This window comes from Budorcas taxicolor, chromosome 16, assembly GCF_023091745.1.
Source record: "Budorcas taxicolor isolate Tak-1 chromosome 16, Takin1.1, whole genome shotgun sequence".
NCBI lineage: Eukaryota > Metazoa > Chordata > Mammalia > Artiodactyla > Bovidae > Budorcas > Budorcas taxicolor.
Genome location: NC_068925.1, coordinates 76,857,079 through 76,877,680, shown reverse-complemented (window position 1 = coordinate 76,877,680; position 20,602 = coordinate 76,857,079). Strand labels below are relative to the sequence as shown.

Here is a 20,602-nt window from a genome sequence, read left to right as displayed (position 1 = left end):
GGAAAGCAAAGTCTTGACCACTGTACCACTAGCTAAGTCCCAGCCATTATACTCTTCCATTAGGAGTTAGTATTCCATCATGCATATTTGATATGATCTCTTTCGAAATGAGTCTTTAAGTGGTAAATTTTCTTAGTCTGTCCTACGTTTCAAATTTTCTTTATTCCGTAATCATCAATGAGTATAATATCGGTATATAGAAAAACTGGCCACCAGTTACCTTCTCTAAGCACCTGCCAGGCTCCTCTGTCCCTGGTTATGAGCAGTTTCTAACTACCTTCCAATTTTATGGTTATATATCACAGTAAATAATTTAATTTAAAAGCATGTTAATTTCAAGGGCATTTTTCTGGTGAAGAAGCAAAGGATCTAGGAAGTCTTTCAAACGACTCTCACCGAGGCAGTCTGGTGCAGGGTCCCACTTCCCGTTGATGCAGGCTGTCTGTACGTATGTACTCTTCCCAGCACATTTGTAACTTACTCTGGCATTGTGATTGAATTCATGCATATGTGAACTTAACTGTCCTCTTACATAAAACCTTGGTTTTTCACACCTCTTAAGTTGGTTTGTTGCTATTAAAAAAGGAAGACATCCGTACACAATAAGACTATTAAACAGAAACTAAGCAACATTTCAATAAAATATCTGAAGTATTTATGATATCATTAAATTACGCTTCATGCATTTACGTATCATCCTATGAAATTATTCTTCATTTCATTGCATGAGGTAGGCTGTGCTGTCAAAAAAAGTAAAAGAAAGCAAAAAACTGTAGCCTGTGTTTGAATGACAAAAAAATGGATCAGAAAGTCTTGGGAAATGAGAGTGCAAGATGGGCTGCTTAGGTCCAGGGGTTTGACTGAAGGTCAGTCCTCATGTAGCTACATTCAGCCTAATGCTTAAAGGCAAGAAAAGGTACCCACTAAATCATGCTGAAGAAATATTTTCAAAGCATTAAGTAATAAAAAGAGGTGATGCACGAATAAGTCTGTAGCAGTATCGTATTAATAAAGAGAGATAAACCTGGATGTTCCTTGAGGTTCAATTATTCCCACATTTCAGAAGCTTAGCAAAGACCCAGAGTCAGTAAGTCAGAGCATGTGCTGGGGAGAACTTCCCTGATATAACACTTGGTTGTTCAGTCACCAAGTCGTGTCTGACTCTTTTCAACCCCATGGACTGCAGCACGCCAGCCCTCCCCTGTGGACCCTCAAAACATGCACTTCCAAAAGGTCTCTTGCTTGTGGAGGTGGTTTTTAGTATTACACTTCCCCTGCTTTTGTCCGCAAATACATAGATTGCTATGGGACCTTCCCCTTCGTGTGTCAAAGGACGGAATAATGAAACATGGAGGGTTCTGCTGCTTCTCTGCTGATAAATCCTTTTTCTCCATTGCTGCTGCTGCTGCTAAGTCGCTTCAGTCGTGTCCGACTCTGTGCGACCCCACAGATGGCAGCCCACCAGGCTCTGCCATCCCTGGGATTCTCCAGGCAAGAACACTGGAGTGGGTTGCCATTTCCTTCTCCAATTAATTCTCCATTAATTTTTCTCCATTAATTCCTACTTTAAATGGACCCCAAGAGGCGGTCCTGAGATGGCGGAGGAATAGGACGGGAAGACCACTTTCTCCCTCACAAATTCCTCAAAAGAACATTTCAACGCTGAGCAAACTCCACAAAACAACTTCTGTAGGCTGGCAGAGGACATCAGGCAACCAGAAAAGCAGACCATTGTCTTCAAAAACAGGTAGGAAAAAATATAAAAGATGAGAAAGGAGACAAAGGAGGTGGGGAGGGAGCTCTGTCCTGGGAAGGGAATTTTAAGAAGAGAGGTTTCCAAACACCAGGAAACACTCTCCCTGCCGAGTCTGTGGCGAGCCTTGGAAACACAGAGGGCAACCTAACAGGAAGGAAAAATAAAGAAATAATTAAAACCAAGAGATGACAAGCCCACCAGTAACTCCCCCAGCGGAAAAGCGGCACAGACGCCTGCATCCGCCACTGGGAAGTGGGGGCAGGGCAGGGACGCGCGGGAGGCGCGGGCTGCAGTGCTTTGTAAGAATCGGGCAGGAACGCCCCACGCGCAACCAGAACGATCTAACTTGCGCTAGCAAACCAGACTGTGGGATAGCTACCGCCCGAAAAGCTCGAACATAAGACACCGCCAGGACCGAGCACAGAACAAAGGACGGAACGGAAAAAGCCGCTGCAGACCATCCCCCGCCGGGGACAGGCAGCCAGAGCCGTAAGGGCTGGAAAGGGGCAATTGCAGACCCGGAGAGACTTCACTTACCTAACTGCAAGCAGGCTTCTTTGCTAAGACTTCTGGGGGTGCTGGACCGTCATCATCTGCCTCACGGGGGACGCCAGCGGTCCACCCAGAAAACTGAGCAGCAGAGGCAGAAAAGGCGACAAGTCGCAGCGATCGCGCTCGCCAAACTCCTGAGCTACTCGGACCCGGGAAGGGCACAAAGCGCAGTCCCAACCGAATCTGTGCCTCTAAGGGCTACCTGAGCGCCGAACCTGAGCGGCTTAGACCGGGGAAGTGCACGCAGCCTAGGGCCGGCCTCAGATGGTTCCCGGGTGAGCATCGTAGAGCCATAGCGGTTTGTATGCCGCGAGAAGGGTCAGGTCCAGTGGGGCTGAGACACTGTGTGCACACGACAGCGCTATTTGTTTGCAGCATCCCCCCTCCCCACAGCACGACTGAACTAGTGAGCCTGAAAAACCAGCATATAGAAGAAGTTAAACAGAGGGAACCACCTTGGAAGTGACCCCACAATGCCCACAACATCAGAGAAGGGCCAGATATATTTTTACTATTTTTAAAATCATTCCTTTTTTTTTTCTTTTTTCTGACTTTTTTTAAAATAGTTAAGTCTTCTATTTCTCCTCTGATTTTTATTTCTATAACCTATTATTAGTATTAAAAAAAAAAGACTTTTTTTTTTTTTAAGGCAAACACCATATATAGTCTTTGGGTGGTTATTGGTTTTTTTTTTTTTTTTTTTTTAATAATTCTTGTGGCTTTTTTTTTTCTTTTTTCCTTTTTCCTTCTGCTTCTTTTCTTTAATATTGTATTTTTGAAAATCCAACCTCTTCTCTAGATTTTTAATCTTTGCTCTTCGGTTTTTGTTGTCAATTTTGTACATTTAAAAACCCAAACTTCACTACCCAACTTTACCTGAGAGAGAGATTACAGGCTTGACCACTCTCTCCTCCTTTGGACTCTCCTTTTTCTCCACCAGGTGGCCTCTGTCTCTTTTCTCCCCCATCTCTTCTCTATCCAACTCTGTGAATCTCTGTGTGTTCCAGACGGTGGAGAACGCCTAAGGAACTGGTTACTGGCAGGATTTGTCTCTCTCCTTCTCATTCCTCTCTCTTATCTTCCTGGCCACCTCTGTCTACTTCCTCTCTCTCCTTTTCCCTGTATAACTCCGTAAATACCTCTGAGCGGTCCAGACTATGGAGCGCACATAAGGAAGTGACTACTGGCTAGCTTGCTCTCTCCTCTTTTGATCTCACCACATCTCATTCCAGTCACCTCTAACTACCCCCTCCCTCTTCTCTTCTCCTTATAACTCAGTGAACCTCTCTGGGTGTCCCTCAATGTGGAGAAACTTTTCATCTTTAACCTAGATGTTTTATCATCGGTGCTGTATAGATGGAGAAGTCTAAAAACAGAAGCAGGAGGCTTAAGTCCAAAGCCTGAAAACATCAGAGAACTCCTGAATTCAGGGAACATTAAGCAATAGGAGCTCATCAAATGCCTCCATACCTACACTGAAACCAAGCTCCACCCAAGGACCAAGAAGTTCCAGAACAAGACATACCACACAAATTCTCCAGCAACACAGGAACACTCCCCTGAGCTTCAATATACAGGCAGCTCAAAGTTACTCCAAAACCCTTGATGTCTCATAACCCATTACTGGTCACTCCACTGCACTCCAGAGAGAAGAAACCCAGCTCCACCCACCAGAACTCCAACACAAGCCTCCCTAACCAGGAAACCTAGACAAGCCACTGATACAACCCCACCCACAGTGAGGAAGCTCCATAATAAAGAGAACTCCACAAATTACCAGAATATAAAAGGCCACCCGAAACGCAGCAATATAATCAAGATGAAGAGACAGAGGAATACTCAGCAGGTAAAGGAACAGGAGGGTTGCCCACCAAACCAAACAAAAGAGGAAGAGGTAAGGAATCTACCTGAGAAAGAATTCTGAATACTGATAGTGAAAATGATCCAAAATCTTGAAATCAAAATGGAATCACAGATAAATAGCCTAGAGACAAGGAATGAGAAGATGCAAGAAAGGTTTAACAAGGACCTAGAAGAAATAAAAAAGAGTCAATATATAATGAATACCGCAATAAATGAGATCAGAAACACTCTGGAAGCAACAAATAGCAGAATAACGGAGGCAGAAGATAGGATTAGTGAAATAGAAGATAGAACGGTAGAAATAAATGAATCAGAGAGGAAACAAGAAAAACGAATTAAAAGAAATGAGGACAATCTCAGAAACCTCCAGGACGATATGAAACGCTCCAACATTCGAATTATAGGAGTCCCAGAAGAAGAAGACAAAAAGAAAGACCATGAGAAAATCCTTGAGGAGATAATAGTTGAAAACTTCCCTAAAATGGGGAAGGAAATAATCACCCAAGTCCAAGAAACCCAGAGAGTCCCAAACAGGATAAACCCAAGGTGAAACACCCCAAGACACATATTAATCAAATTAACAAAGATCAAACACAAAGAACAAATATTAAAAGCAGCAAGGGAAAAACAACAAATAACACACAAGGGGATTCCCATAAGGATAACAGCTGATCTTTCAATAGAAACTCTTCAGGCCAGGAGGGAATGGCAAGACATACTTAAAGTGATGAAAGAAAATAACCTACAGCCCAGATTACTGTACCCAGCAAGGATCTCATTCAAATACGAAGGAGAAATCAAAAGCTTTACAGACAAGCAAAAGCTGAGAGAATTCAGCACCACCAAACCAGCTCTCCAACAAATTCTAAAGGATATTCTCTAGACAGGAAACACAAAAACGGTGTATAAACCCGAACCCAAAACAATAAAGTAAATGGTAACAGGATCATACTTATCAATAATTACCTTAAACGTAAATGGGTTGAACGCCCCAACCAAAAGACAAAGACTGGCCAAACGGATACAAAAACAAGACCCCTCTATATGCTGCTTACAAGAGACCCACCTCAAAACAAGGGACACATACAGACTGAAAGTGAAGGGCTGGAAAAAGATATACCATGCAAATAGAGACCAAAAGAAAGCAGGAGTGGCAATACTCATTTCCGATAAATTAGACTTTAAAACAAAGGCTGTGAAAAGAGACAAAGAAGGCCACTACATAATAAGCAAAGGATCAATCCAAGAAGAAGATATAACAATTATAAATATATATGCACCCAATATAGGAGCACCGCAATATGTAAGACAAATGCTAACAAGTATGAAAGGGGAAATCAACAATAACACAATAATAGTGGGAGACTTTAATACCCCACTCACACCTATGGACAGATCAACTCAACGGAAAATCAACAAAGAAACGCAAACTTTAAATGATACATTAGACCAGTTAGACCTAATTGATATCTATAGGACATTTCACCCCAAAACAATGAATTTCACCTTTTTCTCAAGTGCTCATGGAACATTCTCCAGGATAGATCACATCCTGGGCCATAAATCTAAACTTGATAAATTCAAAAAAATCAAAATCATTCCAAGCATCTTTTCTGACCATAATGCATTAAGATTAGATCTCAATTACAGGAGAAAAACTACTAAAAATTCCAACATATGGAGGTTGAACAACACACTTCTGAATAACCAACAAATCACAGAAGAAATCAAAAAAGAAATCAAAATATGCATAGAAACTAATGAAAATGAAAACACAACAACCCAAAACCCGTGGGACACTATAAAAGCAGTGCTAAGAGGAAAGTTCATAGCAATACAGGCATACCTCAAGAAACAAGAAAAAAGTCAAATAAATAACCTAACTCTACACCTAAAGCAACTAGAAAAGGAAGAATTGGAGAACTCCAGAGTTAGTAGAAGGAAAGAAATCTTAAAAATTAGGGAAGAAATAAATGCAAAAGAAGCAAAAGAGACCATAGCAAAGATCAACAAAGCCAAAAGCTGGTTCTTTGAAAGGATAAATAAAATTGACAAACCATTAGCCAGACTCATCAAGAAGCAAAGAGAGAAAAATCAAATCAATAAAATTAGAAATGAAAATGGAGAGATCACAACAGACAACACAGAAATACAAAGGATCATAAGAGACTACTATCAGCAGTTATATGCCAATAAAATGGACAACGTGGAAGAAATGGACAAATTCCTAGAAAAGTACAATTTTCCAAAACTGAACCAGGAAGAAATAGAAAATCTTAACAGACCCATCACAAGCACGGAAATTGAAACTGTAATCAGATATCTTCCAGCAAACAAAAGCCCAAGTCCAGACGGCTTCACAGCTGAATTCTACCAAAAATTTTGAGAAGAGCTAACACCTATCCTCCTCAAACTCTTCCAGAAAATTGCAGAGGAAGGTAAACTTCCAAACTCATTCTGTGAGGCCACCATCACCCTAACACCAAAATCTGACAAAGATACTACAAAAAAAGAAAACTAGAGGCCAATATCACCAATGAACATAGATGCAAAAATCCTCAACAAAATTCTAGCAATCAGAATCCAACAACACATTAAAAAGATCATACACCATGATCAAGTGGGCTTTATCCCAGGGATGCAAGGATTCTTCAATATCCACAAATCAATCAATGTAATTCACCACATTAACAAATTGAAAAATAAAAACCATATGATTATCTCAATAGATGCAGAGAAGGCCTTTGACAAAATTCAACATCCATTTATGATAAAAACTCTCCAGAAAGCAGGAATAGAAGGAACATACCTCAACATAATAAAAGCTATATATGACAAACCCACAGCAAACATTATCCTCAATGGTGAAAAATTGAAAGCATTTCCCCTAAAGTCAGGAACAAGACAAGGGTGCCCACTTTCACCGCTACTATTCAACATAGTTTTGGAAGTTTTGGCCACAGCAATCACAGCAGAAAAAGAAAAGGAATCCAAATTGGAAAAGAAGAAGTAAAACTTTCACTGTTTGCAGATGACATGATCCTCTACATAGAAAACCCTAAAGACTCCACCAGAAAATTACTAGAGCTAATCAATGAATATAGTAAAGTTGCAGGATATAAAATCAACACACAGAAATCCCTTGCATTCCTATACACTAATAATGAGAAAGTAGAAAAAGAAATTAAGGAAACAATTCCATTCACTATTGCAACGAAAAGAATAAAATACTTAGGAATATATCTACCTAAAGAAACTAAAGACCTATACATAGAAAACTATAAAACACTGATGAAAGAAATCAAAGAGGACACTAATTGATGGAGAAATATACCATGTTCATGGATCGGAAGAATCAATATAGTGAAAATGAGTATACTACCCAAAGCAATTTACAAATTCAATGCAATCCCTATTAAGCTACCAGCCATATTTTTCACAGAACTAGAACAAATAATTTCAAGATTTGTATGGAAATACAAAAAACCTCGAATTGCCAAAGCAATCTTGAGAAATAAGAATGGAACTGGAGGAATCAACTTGCCTGACTTCAGGCTCTACTACAAAGCCACAGTCATCAAGACAGTATGGTACTGGCACAAAGACAGAAATATAGATCAATGGAACAAACTAGAAAGCCCAGAGATAAATCCACACACATATGGACACCTTATCTTTGACAAAGGAGGCAAGAATATACAATGGAGTAAAGACAATCTCTTTAACAAGTGGTGCTGGGAAAACTGGTCAACCACTTGTAAAAGAATGAAACTAGATCACTTTCTAACACCACACACAAAAATAAACTCAAAATGGATTAAAGATCTAAATGTAAGACCAGAAACTATAAAACTCCTAGAGGAGAATATAGGCAAAACACTCTCCGACATAAATCACAGCAGGATCCTCTATGATCCACCTCCCAGAATACTGGAAATAAAAGCAAAAATAAACAAATGGGATCTAATTAAAATTAAAAGCTTCTGCACAACAAAGGAAAATATAAGCAAAGTGAAAAGACAGCCTTCTGAATGGGAGAAAATAATAGCAAATGAAGCAACTGACAAACAACTAATCTCAAAAATATACAAGCAACTTATGCAGCTCAATTCCAGAAAAATAAACGACCCAATCAAAAAATGGGCCAAAGAACTAAATAGACATTTCTCCAAAGAAGACATATGGATGGCTAACAAACACATGAAAAGATGCTCAACATCACTCATTATTAGAGAAATGCAAATCAAAACCACAATGAGGTACCACTTCACACCAGTCAGAATGTCTGCGATCCAAAAATCTGCAAGCAATAAATGCTGGAGAGGGTGTGGAGAAAAGGGAACCCTCCTACACTGTGGGTGGGAATGCAAACTAGTACAGCCACTTTGGAGAACAGTGTGGAGATTCCTTAAAAAATTGCAAATAGAACTACCGTATGACCCAGCAATCCCACTGCTGGGCATACACACCGAGGAAACCAGAATTGAAAGAGACACATGTACCCCAATGTTCATCGCAGCACTGTTTATAATAGCCAGGACATGGAAACAACCTAGATGTCCATCAGCAGATGAATGGATAAGCAAGCTGTGGTACATATACACAATGGAGTATTACTCAGCCGTTAAAAAGAATACATTTGAATCAGTTCTGATGAGATGGATGAAACTGGAGCCGATTATACAGAGCGAAGTAAGCCAGAAAGAAAAACACCAATACAGTATACTAACACATATATATGGAATTTAGAAAGATGGCAATGACGACCCTGTAAGCAAGACAGCAAAAAAGACACAGATGTGTATAACGGACTTTTGGACTCAGGGAGAGGGAGAGGGTGGGATGATTTGGGAGAATGGCATTGTAACATGTATACTATCAGGTAAGAATCGAATCGCCAGTCTATGTCCAAAGCAGGATACAGCATGCTTGGGGCTGGTGCACGGTGATGACCCAGAGAGATGTTATGGGGAGGGAGGTGGGAGGGGGGTTCATGTTTGGGAACGCATGTACACCCGTGGTGGATTCATGTCAATGTATGGCAAAACCAATACAGTATTGCAAAGTAAAATAAAGTAAGAAAAAAAAAATGGACCCCAAGTGATGCTGCTGATTGAAGGTCTGTGTCCCACTTCTACATGATGGGTGACCGTGAGCGCATACACTTTACACCTTCCTGAGGGTGGGAGACAGCTCCTCTCAGGGGGTCATCACGGAGGGCCAGTGACCAGGCTGCCAGACTCAAAGGGGTTCAGCAGCTAACCCCGGGAGTTTTCATCCTCAGGAGTAAGGGGGCCAGTTGATGATCCAAAAGCCAAGGAGATGGGGAAGGAGTGGCCTGGGTGATCTACTTTAGAATCTGAAAGAGCAGCAACAGAGAATCTGCTAGTCTTTAAAGTTCAAAAGTAAAGACTTTACTATACTGAGATTGCTGGAAATGGAACAAAGGAGGCCAGGATCTGACTTTGCTGGGCTTCCCTAGTGGCTCAGCGGTGAAGAGTCCATCTGCAACGCAGGAGACTTGGGTTCAGTCCCTGGGTCGGGAAGATCCCCTGGAGGAGGAAACGGCAACCCACTCCGGTATTCTTGTCTGGGAAATTCCATGGACAGAGGAGACTGGCAGGCTACAGTTCTTGGGGTCCCAAAGAGTCAGACACTACTGAGCAACTGACTTTGTCAGGAAAAAACTGGCAAACACTTAGGCATTGTAGCTGAAAGTCCAGAGACTGCTGGGATGCAAGGGAAGAGAGCAGACAGACAAAAGAAAAACTTAGAATAAAGCTCATGGCTTCTGTGGAGGAAACATGTAAGCAAGCTAATCTGAAAATCTGGGATAGAGTTAAGGGAATTAGGAAAACAGGAAGAGCAGAGATGAGGCCTGGGTCCTGGTCTCTCTCTCTCTAAGAGGAGACTCCAAACACCCCACAATGTACTATAACTCAGGCTGCTGCTGCTGCTGCTAAGTCGCTTCAGTCGTGTCTGACTCTGTGCAACCCCATAGACAGCAGTCCACCAGGCTCCTTTGTCCCTGGGATACTCCAGGCAAGAACATTGGAGTGGGTATAACTCAGGCTACATAATTATTATTTTGGTTCTTATTTTGGGTCCAGACAGAGGTATTTTCCAGGCTGATGCAATGAAATAAAAAAAGATCAGATAGTAATTATTTATAGAAATGTTCAGATGCTCAGCTGTGTCCGACCCTTTGCAACCCTAACCCTATGAACTGTAGCCCTCCAGGCTCCTCTGTCCATGGGATTTCCCAGGAAGAATACTGGACTGGGTTGCTATTTCCTTCTCCAAGGGATCTTCCTGACCAAGGGATTGAATTAGTGTCTCTTAAGTCTTTGGCATGTGAATTCTTTACCACTAGCACCACCTTGGAAGCCCATTTATAGAAATAAAAAAAATCCACATTTATTCTGGGAACTAATATGGGAATCCAGCAAGGTTGCTGAAAAGAAAATTGACATTAAAAAATCTGTTATTATCTTGCATATAATAGTATAATGATTCAAATATATAAGGTAATAAAAGGTCCTATTTACCAATAAAACCTCAAAGAGACTAGTGAAGAAACTTATGCAGAAAATGGTATTAATGAGAAATCTATAAAACATATGTAGAAGCTTAACATAAGACCTGAATGCACAGGTTGATGTACTCAGCTAAAAGGTCAAGCAAAGATTTACAGCCTCCCTATGTCTCTGAGAAAGCCTAGACTAACAGAAAGGAGGGTGCAGGGGTGTGATGTAAGAAAGAAGGCTAGCACCACATGGACCACACCCTAGAGGAGGAGCCTTTGCAATGCCAACCAAAAGCTATTGCGAATGAGTTACTGACACATAATCTTAAAATGCTTTAAATCTACGCAAACTGAAGTGGTTACCAAGGCTCTGAATTAGGCTCTGGGTCCACGCACATGGGCTCTGCTATTCTGGTACTTTACAATCTAAACAGGAAGACAAGTGTCTTAGGTACAAGACATGGAATAAACGTTATACAATAAATGTACAGGCAGATAGCACAGTGGAGAAGCTCTATCACTCTACTGGAGTTTCAGGATGAGACTGTGGGTAGAGGAAAATGAACCAGGAAAGATTTCGCAGGTGAGAGAATTTTGAGTTGAGTCTTGAAGGTGATCTCCATTTTACATGTGATTAAAATGGAGAAAAACATCCCAGGAAAAGAGTTAAGAGGGAGGAGAGGCCCAGAGTTTTCAGAAAACATGGCTTTGAAAGTTTGCAACTGGAAGGTTCGTATGTAGGGGACTTATGTACCCTTATATCTATTGTTACATTGCATTGCGGAGTCACACTTTAAAGTTCTACCCTAGTTTATGTAAGACAGTATCCTGCTGTACAGACGCGCTGTCATTTATTCAGCCAATCCTCTTCGCCTCTACCATCTCCCAAGCCCTTGCCTTCCTCCACTCAGTAACTGTTCTTATCTGTCCACGCGATGCCAACCCCTGCATGCAAACTGTACTGCTATACTTTTCAAGGTACTCTGTTGTTTTCTTTAAAAAAAAAAAGAAAGAAAGAAAGAAAGAAAGCATGGCTTTCCAGAAGCTTAAAAAAGCAATCCGTCTGCATAGCTTCATCACGTGGTGAAGGTGGGATGGAGCAGAAGATAGCTGGAAAAAGCAGTCTGGAATTCATCTGAAGCAGAGGTTGCAAATGTTCTTGATACACAGATACTAAGTGTCTCAGTAATTTTGCACAATATTCGTAGATCAAAGGAAATCCTTAACCATTCAGTTTATTAAGTAATTAACAGCAAGCAATAAGTGTCTTACATCCTAATAATTTAATATCTGGTGGGCACCAGCATGTGCTGGTATAAATATATTTATTGATTTTAAAAAGTTATAAACAATCAAATGTAAAATGGAGAAACATATACTCACCAACACACTTAGGAAGCTCGGTCCATATTCCATCAATACATGTAACTGTAGTATTCCCAATCATTGTGTATGCATTTCTGCAACTTAACACCACTGAAACTCCATGTCGATAGGGAGGGACAGAGGGCTGACTATAGCCATTCTCAAGCTGAGGCGTAAATCTACACGCTTTCCCCGGTTCTAAAAAAATGTCATGAAAAATATGCTTTACCTTTAAAATATTTTATCTTTTTACATATGTATTTATACATACAGACAAAGTAGAAGTAACTGTCCTGTTTAAACATGAACATCTATTTACCAACACATGTGGGCAGGGTTGTCCATTCTCCATCCATACATTGTATTTTCTTAGGCCCCTTCATTACAAAGTTAGGGCTGCAATCGTATTCCACCATTTCACTGTGTTCGTATTTTTCTTGTTTTACGTGTTTCGGTTTGCCATTGGGCAGTTGAGGAGGTTGACCACAGGATCGCACTTGCCCTAACACAAAATAAACTGTGTAAATAATGCTTAAATAGTCTTAAATATTGCAAGTTATGGAGTTCCGATTTTGTTTGATCTAGAACTAAATTACATTTATACCACGTTCTTATTTTTTTCAGGTTTGTTTTTACAGTGTATATAGGGTATTGGCTATTCTCTTTCTCAAATGTTGAGTTTTTAGTAAGAATAATTCTGAATAAATTAAAGAAGAAAAATGCATAATGAACACATATACTGATCACCTAGATATATAAATGTTACATTTTGCACAGTTTGCTGAGCTTAATTTTTTGTGAAGTCATTTAAAATAAATGATAAACAGTGAAATTTTACTTCTAAATTCTTCAGAATCCCTATATAAGAAATAAGGACATTTACTTACATTTATAAAATATCTTATTACATTTCTTCAAACTAGCAATAGTGTTTACTATAATCTTTTATTCGTTCTATACCCAAATATCCTGGTTGTCCTCAAATACCAATATATTGCAAGTGATTTATTATAGAACCAGGCTGTTACCTAAATATCAGGTACATGGTATGATACACACATACACTTTATGACATGTTTATAAACACCTGGGCTTCCAGGTGGCTCAGTGCTTAAGAATTCGCCTGCCAAGCAGGAGACGTGGGTTTGATCTCTGGGTCAGGAGGATTCCCCTGGAGAAGGAAATGACAACCCACTCCAGTATTCCTGCTTGGGGAATCTGATGGACATAGGAGCCTGGCAGGCTACAGTAAAGGGGTCGCAAAGAGTCAGACATGACTTAGCAATTAAACAGCAGCATAAACACTAAAATAATTTGATCAAAAACTTGATGAAAATAATGTCATCTGAAGCAAGTCACAAATTGTCATTGTTTTATATCGAGTAAACCATTTTTACAATGATTTGATTATTCTCTTAATAAAAATATAACAAGGGCCAAGTAATATTTTTTAAATTATATTTTTAACAACACTAAGGAGAAAAAACACTAGCACTTCTTCACCTCAGCTACAATATTTTGATCTTTAAAATCCCTTTATATATTTCAAAACACTAGGTAGAATTACCCCTTGACAAAAATAATTTATAAACAAGCTATGCAACTCAGTTACATGGTCTATCGCCCCTCCTCCTTCTGCATTTTTTGCAGTTTGTCAGATTATAAATACAAGAGCCAATAAAATACATGGATTTAATATAAAAATCTAATTCTTATTTCATCAATGCTAAAATAAACATTGACCTTTGCATGTTGGAAAATTAGGTGACCATCCAAATTGGTAGCATTGAACTGAATCCGGCCCAACTCTTTTAAGTCTTTGTCTGCAGGAAAATTTCAGCACATCTCCAACTTTGTATTTTTCTTGCTTTGGATAAACATCTACATTTGCTTCTAAAAATGGAAGATGACATTCTATTTCTAAAAGTAGAATTAAAGTAAATGAATACATGTGAAATAATCATTGCAAAAATGAAGTTAACATTTTCAATGTAAAAATTAGATTCAGGGAGCTTCACACACAGAGCAGCATATATTCTTGCCTTTTAAAAGATTTATATTCAGCAAGTATGTGTTGGAAAAACTAGTCAGTTGAGCATCCAGGTAAAATTTTGTAAAAGAGTCTCTTTAGGATTGTTATAGACAAGTTCTGAGAAGTTACTTATAAATTATTAATATTTACTTTGTTTAGTTAATAATAAAAACTTAACTTTTATAATTTACTTATAGAATAAGAATAATGTTCATTCAAAGGACATGAAAATTCATCTTTTGAGAAATAAAAATTAAAATATAATGTATTTCACCACACTTTCACATAAAAGATGATAATTATGTTTAAAAAGTAGATAGCTGGAATGCCTGAATAAAACATATCTAATACGTTTTAAGCAGGATGGGACATTAAAATGCAATTCTTAATTTTATAAATAAGGAACTAAATAACAAAACTTTTTCAAAAACACATGGCTAAGTTGCCTCTAGGTTTTCTGAATCTTTCCATTATACCCTGTAAAATGTAAAATACTGTATTACTTGTTAAATATTAACAGAAACCTCAGTTCAATAAAGCCAGGAGACCAGAAGTTTCTCATGCTCCATGAAGAAAGGCTCTTCTTTCCTGCAAGGGCTCAGCCAATGAAAAGCCATGGTCTACACAGCCCCCCCACTTCCTTTTCTTCTCTATAAAAAAATTCTCCTTCTCTCGCTATGCAGGGACTTGCATGTGACTCTTCATTGTTGCAGATGCCAAGTTGAAATTCTCTGCTGATCCCAAATAAACTCATTGCTGGAAAAATAACTGACGCCCATTTATTTCAGGTCAACCTACATGTATGTAAAAACTAAATCATTGTGAATACCTTCTGATTCAATTAGAAATGGATATATAAATGAATATATGTGTGTGGCTTTCTCTTTTAACCTTCTATTTTTAATGGTTCATTTATAAGATTCTATATTGAAATTCACATGTAAAAATATAAATGACAATCAAGACAAAACAAGCACTCTCAATAGATCAGGCACACATCAAAAAAGTATAGCAGAATATCTTCTAATTAAGTAATCTCAGAAATATTTAATCTACCCAGTTTCATGCATTGTTATTGTCAATTCAGTGGAGTTCTCCATTCCATTCCAGTCCATGGAGTTCTCCAGGCCAGAATACTGGAGTGAGTAGACTTCCCTTCTCCAGGGGATCTTCCCAACCCAGGGATCAAACCCAGGTCTCCCACATTGCGGGTGGATTCTTTACCAGCTGAGATATCAGGGAAACTCTTTCTAGAAAGCCTACTAAAAAGAAACCTATCCATCATTGTTTTTATTTTCCAGAGAAGCAAGTTCTTACCACGGCATGTGGGCAAATGGGACCAGCCGTCTTCACCACACACTATGGAGTCTGTGGTGCGTCCATCTTGGTTTTCATAGCCAGCGTGGCATTCGTAGTTCAGCCTGTCATTGAGCTGAAACCATGTGACATCACTCTTGACTCTGGCATTCACTAATACTGGCCTATCACAGGACTCTGGGGCAAATTAAAAATCAAAATTTTATTTCTACTTCCAAGCACACAACAAGCCAACACTGACCTTTAATGATCACTGCTGCTGCTACTGCTGCGAAGTCGCTTCCGTCGTGTCCGACTCTGTGACCCCATAGACGGCAGCCCACCAAGCTCCTCTGTCCCTGGGATTCTCCAGGCAAGAACACTGGAGTGGGTTGCCATTTCCTTCTCCAGTGCATGAAAGTGAAAGTGAAGTCGCTCAGTTGTGCCCTACTCTTAGCGACCCCATGAACTGCAGTCTACCAGGCTTCTCCGTCCGTGGGATTTTCCAGGCAAGAGTACTGGACTGGGTTCTGATAAATAAATGTCCTAATAGAAATCACCAGTAATAATAATTTAATAAAAATTGGTTTTATTTACATTTTCCTTATATATCTATTTCCAGGTAAGTTTTTCTTTAAAATATATATTATATATTTTCTATTATATTATGTATTATATAATATATATCTTATATATTATATATAAATATATAAATAATATATAATGATTGTAAATATATATATATATATGGGCTTCCCAGTTGGTGCTAGTGGTGAAGAACCTGCCTGCTAATATTGGAGACTGAGACACTGGTTTGATTTCTGGGGCAGGAAGATCCCCTGGGAGAGGGCATGGCAACCCACTCCAGTATTCTTGCGTGGAGAATCCCATGGGCAGAGGTACCTTGTAGGCTACAGTCCCTGGGGTCCCAAAGAGTCGGATATGACTGAAGCAACTTAGCACATATATATGTAGTTCTATCAGCTATCGTATATATTCTAATGAAAGTGAAAGTGAAGTCTCTCAGTCGTGTCTGACTCTTTGCAACCCCATGGACTATAGCCCACCAGACTCCTCCATCCATGGGATTTTCCAGGCAAGAGTACTGGAGTGGGTTGCCATTTCCTTCTCTGGAGGATCTTCCTGACCCAGGGGTTGAACCAGGGTCTCCCGCATTGTCATCAGACGCGTTACCGTCTGAGCTACCCCGGAAGTCCATAGGGAAGGAGCCTCAAAATTATGAGACCAGTTCTTATATGGTAATTGGTATACTGATCTCTTCCCCTCAGGAGAGAGAGGAAGGTCCCTAGGTTTTTACTACTCTGGAATGTCAGCAAATAACCCTAGAGAGATGTCCCTAAATCTTGCTGGACGTACACACTGCTTCTAACTTCCAAGGTGTCTCTGCTGTTTAATTATCCTTTACCCAAGTCTGCCAGTGGTCTTTGTTCAGAAAGCCTGGACCACCAGCGATGTGAAACTGTTCCTGGGAAACTGTCTTCTAATACCATGTTCTAATGAACTTACTGAAGTAGAAAAAGCTTGTAGAAGAATGTAAGCAGTGTAAATTCAGAAAATTATTACAAAATCAACACACCTCTATAATTACCCTCCAGGTGGAAAAAGAGAGTATTACTCACATTTTCAAAGTCTTCTATGACCCCTTCCAATCACTAACCCACTTTCCCGACTTCAAACACCTTGAAATAATTTCACCTAATAATTTTGAAACTTTAATTTTTTAAACTTCAATTTTTACATTTACTAGCATCAGTGTCATTTTTGTAATTAGCTCCAGTTTATTCCATTATTTTATTGCTTTAATGTATCCAATTTCTAAAAGTTAAGTACGTGTTTAAAGAAGAGGAGCAGCCAGTGGTAACTTGTTCTTCTGATGTAATTACTAAAAAGTAAAAACTGTATTTACTTGCACATTCTTTTCTTCATTATCAAATTCTCTAAAAATCACTGTTACATAAATAAGTCAAAAATGGCCCCTTTGTTGTCTGCTTCTTTATCCCTGGCTGATCATTCACAAAAATGATCAAAAGTTATGAGCAACCTAGATAGCATATTCAAAAGCAGAGACATTACTTTGCTGACTAAGGTCCGTCTAGTCAAGGCTATGGTTTTTCCAGTAGTCATGTATGGATGTGAGAGTTGGACTGTGAAGATGGCTGAGGGTCGAAGAATTGATGCTTTTGAACTGTGGTGTTGGAGAAGACTCTTGAGAGTCCCTTGGACTGCAAGGAGATCCAACCAGTCCATTCTGAAGGAGATCAGCCCTGGGATTTCTTTGGAAGGAATGATGCTAAACCTGAAACTCCAGTACTTTGGCCACCTCATGTGAAGAGTTGACTCATTGGAAAAGACTCTGATGCTGGGAGGGATTGAGGGCAGAAGAAGAAGGGGATGACAGAGGATGAGATGGCTGGATGGCATCACTGACTCGATGGACGCGAGTCTGAGTGAACTCCGGGAGTTGGTGATGGACAGGGAGGCCTGGCGTGCTGCGATTCATGGGGTCGCAAAGAGGCGGACACGACTGAGCAACGGAACTGAACTGATAATTCACAAAGACAGCTGGCACCAAATGCAAATTTTTACGCATCCAGTTGCTTAAAATAAATTTCATATTTATTTTATAAAAATATAAGAATAATATAAGCACATTTTCATCATTTGGAGAGCTCCTCTGCCTAAGAAAAGTGAAAGTTTTAGTCCCTCAGTCTTGTCTGACTCTTTGCAAACCCATGGACTGTGTAGCCCACCAGGCTCCTCTGTCCATAAGATTTCCCAGGCAAGAATACTAGAGTGAGTTGCCATTTCCTTCTCCAGGGGTTCTTCCTGAGCCAGGAATCAAACTCAGGTCTCCTGCATTGCAGGCAGATTCTTGACCATCTGAGCCACCAAGGCAGCCCTATATAACTTCAAATTCTACCAAATTAAAGGTTTTTTCCTATGCCTCCTAACTTGATTATAGAGTACTGATTTATCATTTTGTATCCTTAAGAAAACCTGTAACAATAAGAAATCCATTGTTAATGTAAGTTTCCCAGAAACCAGAACCTGAAATCCACCCATACCTCTCAAATATTCACAAATTACTAGAATTTCTAGACCTGTTCCTTCTCTCAGCATCAGATGATGGATTGAAAAGAGTTCAGTATTCGTGTCCTTGGACCACTACATCATGGATGAAGCTTGTTCCTTGGACTCACGACTTATATTAAAATGAACAAGTAATCAACTACAGGAGACTGAGAATTTGAAGATGGTGAAGGATAACTGCCCAAAGATCTCAGCCTCAAATAAATTCAGCTTTGCCTGAAGCTCTGTAATGGTGTAGGACATGGCAACCCACTCCAGTACTTTTGCCTGGAAAATCCTGGGCACAGAGGAGCCTGGTGGCTACAGCCCATAAGGTTGCAAAGAGTTGGAGATGACTGAGCATGCAGGCGTGAAGCTTTATAAATCTAATTAGGGTTTTTAATTTTTTTTTCATTTTCAAAATAATGGCATTTATTCTAGGGGAAAAAAATAGACTTAAGAGAAGGATTATCTCCTTTGGAGACATGGAAAAACATAACCAAAGAAGTTAAATCAATGTGGTATAGAAGTATTCCTGTATTTTATCAATATATTTTTTAAAAATTAGTTTGACATCATTTTACATGGTGCCATCTAATCTCTGAAGAAGCAAAAAAAAAAAAGTTGGAGTAAACTTCCACGTTGTGGGTTCAGAAAGATGCATAGTAAAGTATAAAATTACTTACTAATACAAGTGGGTTGACTTGACCATCCACCTTGCAAACATTGAACTGTCCCTGATGTTTTCCCATCTGCTGTCATGTATCCTGGTTTACACTTATATTGCGTTTCTTTATTTACAGAATAAGCATATTCTGACTCAGAAAAAAACCCATTGGCAACTACAATATCTGTTTTTAAACATTTTTCTGAAAAAAAGGAAAATATAAAAATTTATTAAAATTTTTCATAATAAATCAATGAATATGACTATAAAAAGAAAAACATAAAGCCTTTCAGGAAAACCACAGCCTCAAACTATTCTTGCAATCCGCATTTTTAGTTTATTAAACCTCAAAGAAAATATTTTAGGAAACTATATAAAATATTTTACATAGAATAAGGCACATTAAAAATAAATGTGTTGCTCTAGATAAAGCAAGGAAAGAACTCTGACCAGAGAGTTTTGGTATGCCCAAGAGAAATTCAATTCGGCTATTTAATAATTTCCTACAAAGAATTAAGGATGATTTGCAGCAAACTGAGCCCTTTGCTTAAGTTTCCTCACTGGTCTGGATCTCCTTGTGAGTCGGCAGTGCTCAGACGGAGCTGTCAAGCTTTGAAACTCAGTCCTTGGACTTCGGTTGCCATCACCCCATTAAATGGGTTGCAAAAACATTTGCACCATAAGTGAAGCTTATACAACATGAACCCTTTTCGGTCACTGGACATTTCAGATATGATGTCGATAGATTTGTTCTTTTATTTTATGTTTTTGGCAAAGATTGGTCATGTTTAAGCCCTCTGTGATTGTTAAGAAACCATGGCCTCACTGTTTACTGAAACACTGTTGTCCTTCAAGCTGTTTTAGAAAGAGTCTGTTTCCTAAAAGGTTAAATTTAAATATTGAAGATGTGAAGTGATTTTGATAGCATAATTGCTTTTTTAAAAAGCATACCAGAAGACTCCACTTCCTGTAAGATGAAGTAGCTGGTATCAGGATTTCTTCCCACTGGTTAAAAAGCTGGAAAACTGGACAAAACGCATTTCCAGGAAACTGTCCCTGATGATTAAGAGAAGGGAGATAAGCAAAGTCCAAACCCCAAAGCATATCTTTGTGAGCATCCCAGCTCCCAGGGAGGAGAAGCCAGGCAGAGTCCTGTGGTTTTTCTGAGATGAGAAGAGGGAGATAAGGGTTTTGGAGGCCCTGGCAGCTAGAATTTATAGGGCCGAGTAACAAAGAATTGGTACTATGGTGAGAAACAGCTAGAGAAGTTTTTACGTCTCCTTGAATACACCGTGCAGGCATAGAGTTACTATAGGAAACTGGAAATATGATTATAAATTATTATAGATTTTATATAATAGAAAGATGATTATAAATTATTATGATGATTCCAGAGGTCTGGAAGATGCTGCCATGTTATAGTTTCCAAAGGAATTGTTTTCCAGATTTTAAATC

At 39.2% G+C, this 20,602-nt stretch overlaps 1 protein-coding gene across 1 annotated transcript in view; it reads right to left on the bottom strand.

Moving 5' to 3' along the window:
- The window catches only part of LOC128061315 (uncharacterized), a 111,034-nt gene that overhangs the window by 7,947 nt on the left and 82,485 nt on the right, over nt 1-20,602 (bottom strand). The window contains exons 18-19 of the mRNA XM_052653588.1: nt 19,167-19,349; nt 15,412-15,588 (exon numbers count right to left, since the gene is read on the bottom strand). Of these exons, the coding sequence (XP_052509548.1) occupies nt 15,412-15,588; nt 19,167-19,349 (360 nt within the window). The remainder of the gene's footprint in view (nt 1-15,411; nt 15,589-19,166; nt 19,350-20,602) is intronic.